Raw genomic sequence first — 17,100 nt, 5'->3', positions numbered from 1 at the left:
GAATGTGTCGTGCCCCGAAGCTTGCGTTGGAAGATGGTCCTTTTGTATAGGTAGCCCGTCGTTGGTAACGGAAGAGTCCGTCGTAGCACCATCGCGCAGCTTTTTACAATGTAGAACCATATCGTCGATGAGTCAGCAGGAGACTCCCTTGACGTTGACGAATCCAGGTTGAGTGCGTGTGTCGGTGGCCATGACGAGGGACAGGCCACGCTCTCGCCCGAGAGAGTAGGCGAAAGCGTGAAGAGCAGCGACGCCTGTGTTATAAAACGTGTTAGCCTCGGCAGGGTTCTGCCGTGCCGTTTTTTCAGTGATACTTTTTTTTTTCTAAGCTCGGAGTCCTTGGCGTTTAGTCGTGCAATCAAGATATTGTATTATTCCTCATGGCTGGCACTGCCCCGTCGAATGGGTCTTTTATGATATCGGAGACTGTACACCCCTCCCCCCCCCCCCCCCCCCCCCCCCTACTCAATCTAAGTCTGCTATCACTATACTTCGTTTCAGCTTCGGTCCGAGCGCGCCCGATGTTATGAGCCGAAGGGCCAATCAAACAGCGCAAAAAGCGGCGCGTCATGGCGTGATCTCTGCGTTTGATAGGACAAGCCGGCGGAGGGGCACGCACAGAGAGACGGCGAATACCGGCTGGTCCTATCAACTGCAGAGAGCACGCAATGACGCTTTGCCCCTCTCGCTGTTTGATTGGCCCTTCGGCTCATAACATCGGCCGCGCTCGGACCGAAGCTGAAACGAAGTATAGGCAGTGGTGTGCCACCTCTAGTTCTACAGCTTGTCGCTTCCTGTGCGCAGCACTCTGGGACCGATGGCCCTATCCCGCGGGTACCAACAAGACCGCTGTCCCGGTTCAGCAAAAGGCCCGGACAAGTCCCGAGGATGTTATCTCAGCTGGAGGCGCGCTGTTCGTGCACAAGACGCAGCTCAACGGAAGCGAGACTCTATCCTCGAAAGGCGCCACGAGGTCGCCGGTCACGCTTGCTGTGAGTCTACCCGTGCACATGTGATTACTCAGTACCACCTATAAAGCAAGGCTCGTGCCTCTTCCCTGCACAACGTGATCACCATAGTCGCTGACAAAGTGAGAACGGTAGAGTGTTTTTCTTCAGCGCTTCACGTCCAACACGCGCTCCCTACCTTCCCCGCGCTACTCCCGCGGGCGCGCTTTCGATGCGTACGAGCATATCCTCCTATATACTAACAAAACCTGGCACATCGCCACGAGAAGCAGAGCCGCCACGAGAAGCAGCCGCCAAAATGGAAGGTGGAGCGTCAGACAACGAATGAGAGGAGAGCCACGTGACTGGCGCCCGGATGGGGCGAGACGCCGAAACACACTTCTCCCGAGCGAGCAAGTGTGTTTCGGGCCCTAGCCGCTGCAGAAGCTGTTCGCTTGCGTTCAGGTTCCTCGAAAAATAGCTCTTTGATGCTCCGCGCTACCAGATCCTCGCGCTCCAAATCTGCGATCGGGCACTCTATGGCTCCTTCCATGCACGAACTGCCAGGCTTTGTGAGTATAGACCTTTTCACCCTCCGCCGCATGGGCGCTGCCATCTTGGAATCACGTGATGCGGCCGCCATTAGGTTGCTTCAACTTGTTGCTCCACTCTCCCGTCCGCGCCTTGGTGGATGCGTTGAATCCGTGTTTTTCGTCGCGTTTCACCGCGTTTCTTGCCCTACTCCGTAAAGTGTCGTCCGATACTTATACTTACCATGCAATTGCATTACATCATTATGCGTGCAATTTCTGTAGTTGATTTTGTAACACGTTTTCAATATTTTTTACCGTCGGCGTGCGGGATATGCGTGAAAAGGTTTTATATAGAACGGGGATCAGCGTTTGCACTTGCGCACATTTAATACATATATGACTGGAAGAGAGCCTCGAGAGTTCAAATACCAATAACTTATGAGAACTGAGGTTTGGTTATTAATAAGGGCGGAAAATTTGCAATAGGAAGCCCAATGTTATTATATATATGAGTGCGCATTGGTGTCAAGGAAGAAAACAAAAACACTCAGCGTAATTAGCCACGTGTCTTTCCTGAAAACATTGTGTTTTGTAGTTCCAACAGATCGAAAACAGTTTCTTTTGATTACTCTAGGGAACTAGCGGACAAAGCGCGGGAACAAACATTTAGTTTTAATTATTTTTAATACTAGAAATAATGGTACCTTAACATTAGGCAACTTGTTTGTTCGCAATATTGCACCTATATCTGTTTTACGTTCTTAATCGCGTGGGTGATGTAAGCATTCGCTTTATCGGTTTATTTATGAATTCCACGAAATTTTATATCATGCTTGGTCCTATGTCCATAGTCTTTCAGTTGCTTAAGTCATTTTTTAATATAACCATGCAGTTTCAATTAATTTATTTCAACGCAAATATTTTAACTCCCCGCCTAAGAAACTGCCACAGACAGGTTGATAGTGCCTATGATTCATTAAATGTGACGCCGAAAAGAATCCTTCTGCATGAAAATCACCCGAATGCAGCCGGTCGTCGACTTCGAATAGGGAGTTACTTTCAGTAGATGGCGACGTCAAAATGTGCAAAGCGCATCGTTTCAAATCACTGAACACCTTTCTACACAGGTCCATTGGGTGGCGCCTGGCGTTCGACTTCAGCTAAACTTATCGGAGATCATTTCTTTTGCGCTCTTCAATTTCATTCGGCAAATCTTACGGAAGATGAATATCAGACTTTATTTGAAGTCTGGCATTCACTTATCTCACCATCCTCATACCTTGAAAACGTCGTAAGCAAATGTCCATATAACAAAAAGTTTATTTCATAAGGCCAATATTTTGAAATGCTGTAAATGAGTTCTTTAGTTAAAGAAATTTTCTAGTCAGCCTATTTCTCGAGCGCTTAATTTCTTTAAATAAAACAGGCCGAGACAATATCACTTTTTGTACATTATCTACGTGATTATATTAAACTTTTCTAGTCATTATAAAACACGTTTCCAGTCTCGAAGTTAGACAAAATTGGTGTACGGAAACCAAACATCGAACAGTAAACTTGTCAGTTCATCTGTTCTTGGGGATTCAGCAGATTGGTAATCATGTTGTCGACCTGATTTTTCACTAAGCACTCATGCCATATAGTATGTTGCAATATAAGATGATCAGTTCAATATCTGACTTGAGCGGGAGCTATCTACTTCCGTACCGCTCGGTGCAAGCACAGCCAAAGCACGGCGGCTGGCAACCAGCGCACGCTGCAGGCGGAGCTTGTCCTGCTCTTTACTTTTTTTTTCTTCTTGAAATTAGTGTCCACGGGTACGGCCGTGGAGGGTGGAGAATGGTACTTTTCCCTGTGCATCAGCGCAGTTGTTTCACCGCCGAACCTGGCCGAAATTAATGATTGACGGAATTAGACGCATATAGTGTTAGTAAAAAAAGATCGCAATTTAAGCTTGAGACCACTTCGTGGTTTGCCAAGTGGCTCAATACTATTGTTTCATTCGCTCTGTGCTACTAGAAAGAAATTCATATCGCAAAATTATTCGAAAGTGGCATGAAACAGCATCACAATAGCGTGTACGTTGAAACCAAAACCGACCAAAATGAAGCAACCTAATGGCGCCGAGTGCGCCAGCGCCCTCTAGCCGCCGGTCAGGCAACTACTGGAATGAAAAGGTCTATAGAGGAGGCTATGGTTCAAGACGCCAAGGCGTTGTGTAAGATGGGAAGCTCACGCTGGAGGCAGAACCACAGAAGTTCCTCGTTGTCGGTTTCAGCTTGTTAGCGACTATAGTTGAGCTTCAGCTTGTTTGCTGCTTAGGACGGGTAGTGGATCTACTAACGATGAAGTCATCCGCAGACCTTGTCTTCCAGGTGGTATTGGATTACCCATCTTGGCTGTGTCTGCCGCCGTGTACAATAGAAGAGGTAGCGAGAAAGTTGGTCTGAACGGCACCGCCTCGTCTCGGAGCCAGTGTGGCGAAGATTTGCTCTCATTTTCGACGAGCGCTGTTAGATGGCGCATCGTGTAATGGGCCAATGAGACCCAGTAGGAGGCCCCAAACCGGCAGTGCTCTTTTCGGGAAATGCGCAAAGCCCGAACAAACATTTGCCGCCTTGTCTGGTTTTGTTTCAGACTCCTCCCTCCCTTCTTTCTTTGATCGTGCTCCTCCCGTCAAGTGACTCCAATTCCAGCCGAATGCTGGCGCTGTGCTCGTGCTCAATGTGCGCCTCGTGTAGGGCTGTCGATTTTCAATACACGCCAATTTCTCCTCTTCCTCCTTGCGCAAGCCTATTGCACGTGACGCATGAACCACTGCCTTCCCCCCCCCCACTTAGCTTTTCTATCAAGAAGGCGAGGGTTCGGTGGCCGAGTGATCTGGCGCGCACCAGCTCGGAGTACGTGGAGCGGGAGCTCGCGCTGCAGAGCACGGGGATCCTGGGTTCTATCCCCAGCCCTGCCCGTTTCGGTGTGGATGAGCATCGTTTTGGCGTGCGGTCGTGTATCACTACTGCGTGGTGCACGTCAAAGGCCACAAACTAGTGGTTGCACTGCACTGGCTAAATTGTTCATCTACAGATGGGAGACAAGTCGTCCGTTGAGGCAGACTGAGTTCGAGGCTGTATAAACCTACACGCAACGCAATTTTTGTTTTTGTTTTTTTTATCAAGGAGGCGTTGGTCGAGTGCAAGAACAAAAGGGAGGAAGGGGGAAGGCTAGCGGAAGTGATGGCGTCGGCTGTGTCGGGTGAGCCTTGCTTGCCTCACAGCCACCACCACCTAAAAAATCAAAACCTGTGAACAGACTCTTCTGCCTGCACGTAACGCCATCACACTCAAATGGAACCAACTCGACAATTGGGCCTGTAACAGCTCCGGGGTCGTCCTTGTTGTCGGGCTCCGCTGGAGCCAGGCGCCGACCAGGACATCAGGCAGAAGGAGCTCGGAAGCAGGGCCGCTTTTGACAACGGGTTTACTTTACATTTGTACAGGGTCGAAAAGCAGCATGAGAAGACAGGAGTCCCGAAGAAGTCCGCTTCTTTTAACGGGATGCTCTTCCCTACATTCCCCACGTAGGGATTTCAGTTAGCGATGTCAGCTCCTCCCCCACACACAGCGAAACACCCCCGTCTCCGCCCACAGACGCCATCAACACCATGCAGATTAGCTGTCTCAAAGACGTGTCCGCTTGTCCCCCGAGGGGTCGGCGGGGTCGGCGCGGCGCGCATCCATGATTGCTGCTGCAGCGGCTTCCTCTTCCGAAGGGAAGGTAATTGGGTGCGGGGCGCCCGGCGGGTGGGGTCCACCTGGGAAGTTCGGGAAAGGATGCATTGGCTACGTTTACATGGATGCGACTGCAGCGCATCGGATCCAGTTAACGAATCGAATCGGTCCATGTAAACAACTCGGATCGGATCGGATCCGATCCGATCCGCTGGGACGGGGTGGTTTGAGATGGTCAATCCGAATCGAGACTCTCCATGTATACGCTAGCGGATCGAATCGAGTGCTCGAGCGAGGGATTACGGGAGCTTTGCTTCGCCTGCCGCTAGGCAAACCGGACACCTCGAAAACAATCTGTAAGTCACGAGATTTGCGTTGTGATCCTTCGACACGAGGTGCCGCTGCTGGTCGATCCGAATCCATGTAAACTTAGTGGTTGAAGTGGATCCGATTCGCTAACTGGATCCGATGCGCTGCTGTCGTATCCATGTAAACGTAGGGCTACGTTTACATGGATGCGACTGCAGCGCATCGGATCCAGTTAACGAATCGAATCGGTCCATGTAAACAACTCGGATCGGATCCGATCCGATCCGCTGGGACGGGGTGGTTTGAGATGGTCAATCCGAATCGAGACTCTCCATGTATACGCTAGCGGATCGAATCGAGTGCTCGAGCGAGGGATTACGGGAGCTTTGCTTCGCCTGCCGCTAGGCAAACCGGACACCTCGAAAACAATCTGAAGGTCACGAGATTTGCGTTGTGATCCTTCGACACGAGGTGCCGCTGCTGGTCGATCCGAATCCATGTAAACTTATTGGTTGAAGTGGATCCGATTCGCTAACTGGATCCGATGCGCTGCTGTCGTATCCATGTAAACGTAGCCATTGACCTCGTGGGCCACTGTGGGATTCCTGGAAGGCCAAGTGGCTGGTCTTCTTCCCACGTCGGCGGGCCTATTGAAAGGTCGCTGACCAGCACTCTCGTCTCGCCGCCGCCGCTTGTCCTTGAGCTTTCGGGAGCCCAATGGGTTCTTGGAACGTAGAAATGCCTGGACGTTTTCCTACGTCTGCTGGCTTCTTGGAAGGTCGCTTGGACGCCTGTCGGTCTCCAAGACGGCGTTCGTTACAGGCCCAAGCCCAACGCCGAGCGTCCTCTGACGCATTGATTGGTCACGAGGTACCATCGAGCGCTGCCGTAGAACTCATGTTCGATCTGTGTCTGCTATCGACCTCACTGTGCAGGACTCCAAAATGTTGATGCACGGGCTTTGATGATTTTATTGAGCGGTGCCTCAGATGGCTCAGAGATGCCCACAATGACGTTATGACGCCTTTCACCGATAATAGATGGCAGAGTGATTCCCCGCCTAGACGTTCACCATTATTTTAGTTTGTTGTTATTAAAGGATGTTTACGCGTAATTCTGCCGAATTATAGTTCAATAACCAAGTTCAAAAGACATAAAAAGGCTCCAGAAAGCCTTTTGAAGCTAGAATTGGGTTGCTAAGAACGAAAACAAACATGGTTAAATTCCAGAAATAGACAATGCAACCGCGAAAGGGAAACTAAAGAACATGTCATTTTAGGGTGTATGGGGCCTTTACCCACCCTTTTGGGGGTGATAACTACGGATTTGATGGGGCACTGGGATCTACAGACATGGATGCACGAGCGAATAGGGAAAGAATTGTTGTAACTTAGTGGAGATGGGAATATCGGTGGAAAAAATCTAGGGAAAGGTAAAAATACAGATAAAAATAAGCAATGGGAATGCTTTAAAAGGGAGGGGGTGTTTAGGAACAAAATTTGTACAAATTTCAGAAAGAAGGGATGACGAAATGTTAAGCTAGGTGGCGCAAGCTGTCACCCGTTACAAAGGGTATAGCCATTACTATCCATCCAGCCGCTTCTAACTAAATCATTTTTTCTCAGCTCTTTAGTTTCTCTTCAAGAACCACATATGCGGCGAACAGCCGAAAAATACTTTACTTACATCCCAAGAAGCGATTATACGGCGAACAACCGATGATCTTTGCCCAGTGGTACGTGCGCCCTTCGGCACCGAGCAACTCTCACTTTTCTAGGGCTACGCACGCAGCGAGCACCATCATTTACCGTATATACTCTGTCTCAGGAGTTGTGTGCAGCAAAGTCACAGGTGCGAGCGCTTGCCTTTCAGATTTGCCTTCCTTTCACGAGCACTCGTGGAAAGAAAGCAAATCTAAAAGCCATGTGCCCGCGCCGATGCCTTTACCTTTGCCTTTGCTGCGCTCAACTCCTGAGACGGGGTAGAGGGAGTATTCATTGGCGGGCAATAGCTCTGTGGGCAACTGATGAGCGCGTGCTGACAGCGAGCTTCCACGGTTGTTTTGTAACGTGCATTCCGCACCATCAAGATCGCGGTTTTAGCAGCCTATGAGTGTGAGCTCGTTCTGAGCATACGCTCATAACATCCCTTCAAATTTGGCGTCCAGTGAATACCTTCTGTTCGCTTCATGAACTCCAGCCTGCTAGAGCAAGTCAGAAAGCTGTTTTAAGAAGGAGGCAAAAATGAACGCGTCAAGCGTGTTCCTCGTCCCACAGCGTGTATGTGAAATTTGAAGCCACCATCAAATCTTGAATATTTAAAGGAGCGGTGCAACGATGCTCAATTGGAATCTTTTTCACTTTACACGAGCTTACTGGCACTAGTGGGACTCGAGGATCCTCGCACGCAACGCCACTGGCCAAGAAACTTAATTGTTGCGGTGTAATTTCAAGGACAAAAACAATCATTTTCATTAAATCTCTCCTTTGCAAAAGTCGGCAGATCAGTGACGATATAATTTTTTTTTTCTGGGACCATTATGATTTTAGAATTAAAAAATAATTATGCTTGCAGTATATACTAAAAAATTACTCGTACTAAACTATACGGAGCTTTTAAATATATAGTTTATTGCGCAAAGAACTGAAAAAAGTCATAACGCTTAAGGCAAAATTTATTAGAGTGGCATTTTATTTTAAAAAGGAAAATATTTTTTTTAAAGTGCGCAGAGCTTTGTATCAGACCTTCTAAACAAGAAGGCGGCTAAAAAGATTGGGCAACGCTTGCCGAACAAAAATTTACGGCGCAAACGAGCTGGTGAAGGTTTTAGATAATTTTGAGACAAACCCTCGAGACTGGGAAAAGACGCAGGACAACACAGCACACGGTGTTGTGGTATCCTTCGTCTTACCCCCAGTCTCGGGGGTTTGTCTAAAATTATGGCAATGCTTAGAAATGTTTGAAAACTTCAAAATTCAAAACGGCCCAAAGGACCAGAGTCCACATGATGATCGCCAGAGACACAGCGCTGACTTGCAACTAAATTTTACTGAACTGAACACCGCCATATACGTATATGTAATATAATGTACATTACGAAAGGTACTCCATTTAAAAAAAAAAACATGAACACATGTTTACACTGTGTACAAGTCGTATTTCATTTGTGCATGTTCTTTTTTCTACAAACAGGAAGCATGTGCACCCCTGCACGCCGCCTTGGTGTTCCAATCATTCCTGTAAACCTTCTGTGAAAATATCAAATTATCAAAGAAAAAAAAAACTTTCGTTGTATGTCACAAAAAAACTATTTGCATTTTGTCGCATTTTTTTACCGAAAACAAATTACCACCTTCCCGGGGAGAAAAGACAAATACTCAGATTTTGGCAAGTTTATATTTTCCCCTGAACAATGCCTAAAATCCCTAGATATAGGGGACAATTCCTTGGGTTGACAGCACTGCTTTTCTGAAGCCCTTCCCGGTGGCATCTTTTACACCCAAAGTCCGGTATAGATACCGTTAGTCAGCAGTCATCTCGCATGTCACGTAGGGAAGGGCGAGGAGGAGCATCGCAACCGGGAAAGGTCACTGCCCCTCTGTCGGGTCATCAACCCAGCATATCTGTCTTTTTGGTTTGGGCTTTATCGTACTGTAAGTGACATGACTGCCATACGACGAAAAGAACGTGCCTCAAACTGTGTGTGCGGTATGTCTTTTCTATAATGTGTTAGCGGTGTCAGCGCGCCTTTAGATGTTTCACGAAAAAACGTTCATTTCCTCTTTCATGCTGCTGTTTGCATTTTACTCAGGTATACCTGGTCGAAAAGGGCAGCCCAAACATCCGGTACGAGTACTGGATCCCTAAGGAGGGCGGTGGTCACCGCGACGTCACCACTGACCTCACCAATACCGATGTCGCCGTACTCCGGGATGGTGACGTGGCAAGGACCCGCCCGCCGTCCAGTGAATTCTTCCGAAGGGCGCAGTTGTCGGTGTCCTCACCTAGCGACAACCGAATACCGCTCTCCGTCTACCAGCCCGGACGGTATGCCGAGGCTTTGCCGTCACGGCCAGGAAATGACGTCATTGAGGTCCCGGACAGAAAGGACTTCGGCGGTGGCACATTCCATGGCAATGAAGGTACGAAGACTAACGAAGCCCATAATGGCTCTTAAACATTTCTTTATTTTTAATGCGAAAGCATTAACTGTCTCATGGAGCGAGCTGACACCATCAGCTCGCCAAACGGCAGATAAATTCCCGAAGCCGCGAACTGAGGCCTGCCAGCTTTGAAACCGCGCAGAAAGCCACGCAAAACGGCAGTGATATGAAGCCGCCGCGCGTCAGTTCCAATTAGCGCCACCCCATGGCGCTGCGTGCCCGCGCCGAGAGGATCAGAAGCGGCCGCGGCGCGAAGAACGACATTCATGCTTTCGCATTCGCAACTCATAAGAAGTGCTTAGGTCTACCTACAGCCCTTTTTTAACACAGACCAATAATTGTGTAAATTTGTCCGCGGACCATTTGGTCATTTTCCCACTAGACTTAGCGGGAAATTTACGTCACCTAACGTCAGGGTATAGCGCGACACCACGACGGCACAATGACCTAAATTTCCCCATTAAATTTGACGGCGGAAATTCATAAACGAGATATTTTTGTTTGCTCCCTGAAACGAATGTTTAATATCTTCGGAATAGAGTGAAACAACCGCTCCTTGTGCCCGATTCACACGATCGACCGAATCGCGATTTTCGTCCGCCGACCAAGTACCACGTGATCGTCACCTTACCTATTCCTGCGATCCGCTCCTCGTCCACGGGTGCGCGGTCTCACAGAGTCGACCGCCTTTTCACTCGCGGATTTTTGGCGGGAGATTAACGTGAAAGCGTTTCCTATGGCAACAATACAATGTTTTCTCGTTTTTTTTTTGTTATTCGACGAATGATGATGATGATGATTAACCTTATTTTCATGAGGGTGGCGCTGTGGCCTCATTAGGAGAAGGGGAAAATAGGGAGGAAAAGTTTACATTCGGCGGTGTACTCCTGTCGAGCGCGCGAACTCCCATAGGGAGAGTAGCGTCTCCGTGGCCCGTGCCTCGTTAACCGGTGCGATCCAGGCCTCTAAAGTGTAGATGGGGGGCCCAAAAAACAGAAATGGCACATCATTGTGTTTTGTGCGTTCACTGTTTCATGTTGGCGCGCGATTCTTAAATCCACGAGTGAAAGAAACTGCAGAAACTTTGTCCGGCTGACGCGACGCAGGTTCCGGTACTCCTCCGGGTCCGTGTCAAGAAGCTTCCGTCGAAATTCGTGTAGCACGCCACGATGACTCTTGCACGTCGAATCAGCCTTTTATCGAGCAAGACCTTTCATGTGGCTGTGGTGTAGCTTAATGTGATGCACGAGCGGGGAGAGCGTGAAGGAATCTCCAAATGCCCCTCCGCGAGCCTAGAACTTCGTCGGTTCTACGCCGAAGCCTTCTCGGGCAGGGCCGTACCTGTGTCGCTGTCATGTCTTGGATTAGTAAAGCTAGTGGCGCTTCGCGCCAAGCCTATCCCGGTGTTTTGTCTCAATCTCTGCGTAATAGCGGCGTACGATTCTTTGTCGCAGTAGCAAACGTCGATCCCTCTCTTCGACAACGGTTGAAGTTTCGCGACAAAGTGGAATGGCGAACAGGTTCGGTCTGCCCTTGTTGCCGTCTGTTTGTCGTGTCCCTCGCATGAATGCGCTGGGGAGGCGGACGAACCGCGGACATACGTCACGTCATCAATCCGTCCGCGGATCAGTTCGTTGTGTGAATCGGCCATTAAATGTTGCGATTTGTGCATTATTGAAGTTGGTAGATAAGTGTGGCTGCTGCTTTTAACTAATATATTTCGATTGTACTTTCTATTTCCTTCTGCTTCCTTGTCAGAAGAAAACAGAAGTACATTAAATGTTCAATTTTGTTAAATTTTTAATTTTTCAAAAAAAATTGCCAGAATGTTGTAGTTGCACCAACGCTGTATCTTCCTCTAGCGTAGATGACTTAAAAATTTTGCGCTCATGAGCAGGAAAGAACTAGCCTTAAATTCGCGGTAAACTTGAACGCCTTCGTGAACATAACTGGTATTAGCGATCAATTTCAAGTGGAGCTTGTTACTGTAACCCAGTATGTAAGGATTATGCGTATTAAATCTTAGAGCTATCTCTGAATGTGATTAAAAAATCGGCACGCGCACGTAGCGAGCCTGGCTTGTCTCGAGCACCATCATCTAGGTTGGGGAGATTTCGTAGTTTTTAATAATTTTAATTACGATGACATTATTACGGTGACGAACAGCTTCGTAAAACACGAGTGCGCGCCGTTCTTGCTCGGTTGATTCTGACATATCAATGCCGCGCGCAGGGCTCAGCAAGCAGCGCCAGTCACGGAATTCTAGAAGATTCGCGTTTATTCTTACTCGGAGCATCATTTCTATATTTTCGCCCTATTTTCTTGTTTTTGAAAGTGCCTGTTCATTCTCATCCCGAACGCTCTGTGCCCCAACCTTCTTGACCGAATTTTCGCGATGCCGGCGCACACTAGATAAGGAGCGGCCCGCGACCTTGTCGAGTAATCGCTCGTTCACACTTGCGATATACGCACTTGCCGCCGACTGAATTCGCTCGCCGAAAAAATATGGGGCGGTTCACATTTGTTGCCGCCTGCGAAGTGTGCGGTGCGAGCGTCTCGCAGTTTCCCGAACAGACGAGAGCTGACGAAAGCTCCCGAACCTCCGCCTTGCCCGCGCGCGTCTCGTCGCCATCGTCGCCAGGTCGTCAGCGGGGATCTGACGTCATCAAGCGCCACCTCCCCCGAGCGTTCTGAATGGCTAGCGGCGAGAGAAAACTTTTTTCCGGCGTTCGAAATCGGTCTCAGAGCGATATTGCTCTCCGCCAGAAATTCTGCCCACTTTCATCGCCGGGCGTCAGAATTCTCGCCGATCCGGCCGCCGGTTCCCAAGTGTGAACGAGGCATAAGTCTCGCTCTCGCTTGCTATTTCGCCGCCCAATCGCCGCCCGCTTTTCTGCTGCCTTGAAGCTCGTTCTTTATTTTATTTGCCACAACTTCGCCGATTAACGTTTACTTTTAGTTCACTGTTCATCCTCTCGTCACCTTCATTCGTGACAATAATTCACTCATAAGGTGACAACAGCAAGGAGGAGTTTTAGTTGTCCAGCCTCCAGTGCTAGCTTCCTACCTCCGACAACGCTTCGGCGTATCGCGTGACTTGATCGCGCGTGCGCAGTGATAGCACGGTGGAAGGCTGGAGCTGGGCGTTCTCGCTCTGTCAATTACTATAGCATCTGTCACCGCTCCTGTTCCCCCACTGATTGCCATCAAATATCGATCTATCTATATATACAGACCCACAAAAGAAAATGTACAGCTTTTTTTTTTTTTACCGCAATAATAAACTAGGCATCGCCTAACGCTCAGTCTTCGTCCGAAGGTAGATCTAGAGGTCACAACCAGGTGCCAAAGTTTCAGCCCGATCCGATAACTTAATCAAAAGTTATAAGTGATTTTCTGAAAGTTTCAATGGGAAAATGGAGCCCATTTTTGCCCGTTTTCAGTTTCTGGTGCCATAGAGTTCCATGTATACGAAAACTCCGTCGGCCGCCATTTTCCCATTAAACTTTTGAGAAAATCACTTATAACTTTTGAATAATGTATCGGATCTGGCTGAAACTTTGGCATCTCCTTGTGACCTCTAGCTCTACCTTTAGGCGGAGAATGAGCGGTCGACGATGCCTAGTTTATTTTTGCGGTAAAAAAAACGTGTAAATTTTCTTTTGTGACACCCTGTATATACATAATTATCAATCTAACAAGTGTTAAAAGCGCGGGGGTAATTAATATGTTCAGTTGACGCCTCCATGATTCTCCACGATTCTTTTTCATGTTAGATTTTAGATACCATTTTGTGATCCTCACAACGTGAAGCTAACTATAGGGAGTATTCACTGGCGGCCATAGCTGTATGCCTAAATGCTGAGCGCGTGATTATGACGAGCTTCCACAGCTCTTTTGAAACGTGCATTCCGCACCATCGAGAGTGCCTGTCTTAGCAGCTTGTTCTGAGCATGCGCTCTAAACAACACCCACAAATATGGCGTCCAGTGAGTACTCCCTATACTCTGTTCACCCTTAAAGGCGGCCATGAGCTGATTTTCAACTTCTTCCTCCTTAGCTTCCCTCCTCAATTCAAAAGAAAGACGAGAAATCTCGTGGTCGTACGTGCTTGGGCACCGTTGCGATGACTCCTAGCTTCCACCGTGCTTTTTAAGCACACCGTGGAGTTTGTAATTCAATATTGATGGTAAGTGCCGTCACGGCACTCATTGGCCACGAACGCGCATCCGTCGACGGATTGATTGTTGACAAGCGCATACGTCCGAGTGACCCAGTGCTTCTGTCCAGTGCGTTTGCTGGCGCCGACTGATGTCTTTTGCATACAGCGGACGTATTACATTGAAAAGGCGGAAAGCTTTCAAAGGAAAGAAAATACGAAATGGTCCGCTATCTTTTTTTTTAATTTTTCTTCCAAAATACATGTTTTTGACTTTCTACCCTCCTTCTTTTGGCCCACTAAACGATATGTGGTTAGTAAGATTCCTATGTAGAATTATTTTTCCCAGTTCAAAATTTATTTAATTTCCCATTTATAGACGATTGCAACCAGTGCATCTGGCAGCCGCCATGTACCTGCTCGTGCTGGAAAGTGCGTGCATTCACAAGCTTGCCAATGCTACGTTCACGCGCACGCTGCACGTGCTCGCACGCATGGGGCACCAGTGGGGCTCCATGATTCCAATCGTCTATAAAGGGTCCATAAAGCGCGATCCAAACCAACGCTTCTTTTTGCGCCTGTAGGTCGTGCGGCTGCGGATGTGACGCATTTCGTGGCGTTTTTGCTGTTTCCGGGCGCGCTTTCTGAGTCAGAACCGTGCGCTTTGGTTTGGACGGGCGAAACTTCGGGCGAGCGCGCACGCGCGCACGCAGGCACGAGCGCACAAGCGAAGTGCAACTGCGACAGACTGGCCGGCCAGACGGCGAGAGAAAGAGAGAGAGAGAGAGATCGTGTTGTCATGTTGGAAAAGAATAAAAGGGGGGGAGGAGAGGGCAGCCAGACGGCGAGAAACGCGGGGCCGGAACTAGCTTGCCCTCCACCGATTGGCCGGGACACAGGCGCGCCCTGCTACGTCACCGCGCGTTTTTGTGCGCGTCCAAAGAGAAGTTGAAATCAACCAACTTTTTTATGCGCGCCCGGAAGGAGCGAAGAAGCGGCGCGACGTCACGAAAATACGTCACATCCGCAGCCGCACGACCTACAGGCGCAAAAAGAAGCGTTGGTTTGGATCGCGCTTAAACGATACTTTAACTTCTTCCTCCTTAGCTGTCTCTAATCCTCAGCTCAAAAGGGAATTGAGATATCAAGCGGTCGTGACATGCTTGGGCGCCGGTCCGATAAATCCCAACTTCCATCGTGCTTTTTGATCACACCATACGACTTGTCATTCGCAAGTGTCATACGCAACTTTCGAAAGGGAACTCATTTGCCGCGAACGCGAATTTAAATATTCGTCGGCAGATTAATCGCAGTCGAGCGCATACGTCTGTGTGACGCAGTGCATGGCTGTGTTCTAAATCTTACCCAAATTGATTCGAGTTACTCCGGCGGGTCATGTCACGTGATAACACAGATTAGAAAAACGCTGGACACGGGTAGGTTTTAGAACGCCGAGGGTACAAAACCCTTACCCTGGAGCAAGATCGAGTAAATTTTGGAACACGACCCTCGTGTCGAACGCGGCTCCCTCGCTCGGCTGGGGAGCTTCCGTTTCCGGCAGAAAGGCATGCGTAACGTCACAGTCGCTGATTTCACACGTTGGTGGCCGAGTCTCGTCGAATCGAAAGAAAAAGCAAATGTGAGATTTTATATTCTTTTTTTTTTTTTTTTTGCGCGAAACTGCAGGCAGTAGTACGGAAAGGGGATTTTTGCTCCGGGTTTATGAACTTGGAATATTAATTGGGGTCTTAATTTGCAAACAGCTGAAAAATCATTTCATGGTCGCTTTAGGATGAACGGAGTGTAGCAAACTAAACCTACAAAAGTTTTACTTAGGATTACATCTTCCTCTGTTTTTTTGTTTTTTTTTTTCAGAAACGAAACGCAGAACGAAGAAGGTGAAACCAAAGAAAGGTAAAAGTCACTGGCATTTCGTTTATTTCATGGGAATATTTTGTCCTACTTTAAAGCTTCGGACGCGCCATGACATTATAAGATAAAGTGTTTTGCTAGTTATCTTGTGTTTTACCTTGAACGACCTCAAGTACGTATTTCTGTTGTTCCAAACGCACATTCGCACATTTGCTAAAAAAATAGAAAAAAAAGTCGTTTACCACTCTCTGTAACGCCGAATTGGAGCGCAGCTCTTGAGGAGGAGGAGGGGAGGGTACTGAGGGCCACGTGTTCTCGGGGGGGGGGGGCGGGGGTCACGTGACCCCCCCCGAGGGCACGTGACCTTGGTGGGGTCACGTGGGTGCAAACACGTGCCCCCTCAGAGGTCACGTGACCTCGGGAGGGGGTCACGTGTTTGCCCCCACGTGACCCCCCGGGTCACGTGACCAAAATTTTTCCGCTAGATTTAGCGGGGAAATTTTTTCCGCTAGATTTAGCGGGGAAAGTTTTCCGCTAGATTTAGCGGGGAAATTTTTTCCGCTAGATTTAGCGGGGAAATTTTTCCGCTAGATTTAGCGGGGAAATTTTTTCCGCTAGATTTAGCGGGGAAATTTTTTCCGCTAGATTTAGCGGGGAAATTTTTTCCGCTAGATTTGACGGGGAAATTTTTTCCGCTAGATTTAGCGGGGAAATTTTTTCCGCTAGATTTAGCGGGGAAATTTTTTCCGCTAGATTTAGCGGGGAAATTTTTTCCGCTAGATTTAGCGGGGAAATTTTTTCCGCTAGATTTAGCGGGGAAATTTTTCCGCTAGATTTAGCGGGGAAATTTTTTCCGCTAGATTTAGCGGGGAAATTTTTTCCGCTAGATTTAGCGGGGAAATTGTGTCCGCTAGATTTAGCGGGGAAATTTTTTCCGCTAGATTTAGCGGGGAAATTTTTTCCGCTAGATTTAGCGGGGAAATTTTCCGCTAGATTTAGCGGGGAAATTTACCCATAATGCACCGCGCGGTTACGCCGACGGCGACGGCGACGGCGACGGCGACGGCGACGCCGCTCAAGCCGGAAACGGGCGCCTAAGAGCTGCGCTCTAAAGCGTCTATTTTTTTATAAGTACCCTTTAGTCATTTATGTGTAGACGTATTCGTGTTACTGAAAAAAACTAACTGAATACTGTTACTTGGTCCTCGCTTTGAACAGTTACGTTACGATAGTTCCTGGGATTCAAAAAGAAGCCATTACATCAGCTCAAAAGTAACTAGCGGCTTTCTCGTTACTCTGCAAGAACCGTTCATTTGAAGCGGTAGCCGCTTTCCAATATTATGAGTCGTTAATAATACCTATGTGTTTACCGCATTTATGGACATCTATTTT

General features: G+C 48.3%; 1 protein-coding gene across 1 annotated transcript in view; it reads left to right on the top strand.

The window, feature by feature from the left end:
- The window catches only part of LOC8037471, a 229,565-nt gene that overhangs the window by 198,402 nt on the left and 14,063 nt on the right, over positions 1-17,100 (top strand). The window contains exons 10-12 of the mRNA XM_042288954.1: positions 805-992; positions 9,326-9,656; positions 15,712-15,750. Coding sequence (XP_042144888.1) covers positions 805-992; positions 9,326-9,656; positions 15,712-15,750 — 558 coding nt within the window. The remainder of the gene's footprint in view (positions 1-804; positions 993-9,325; positions 9,657-15,711; positions 15,751-17,100) is intronic.

This window comes from Ixodes scapularis, unplaced genomic scaffold (genome assembly GCF_016920785.2).
Source record: "Ixodes scapularis isolate PalLabHiFi unplaced genomic scaffold, ASM1692078v2 PGA_scaffold11__112_contigs__length_91849675, whole genome shotgun sequence".
NCBI lineage: Eukaryota > Metazoa > Arthropoda > Arachnida > Ixodida > Ixodidae > Ixodes > Ixodes scapularis.
Note: the sequence above shows the minus strand (reverse complement) of the source record. Positions and strands in the feature narration are given on the sequence as shown.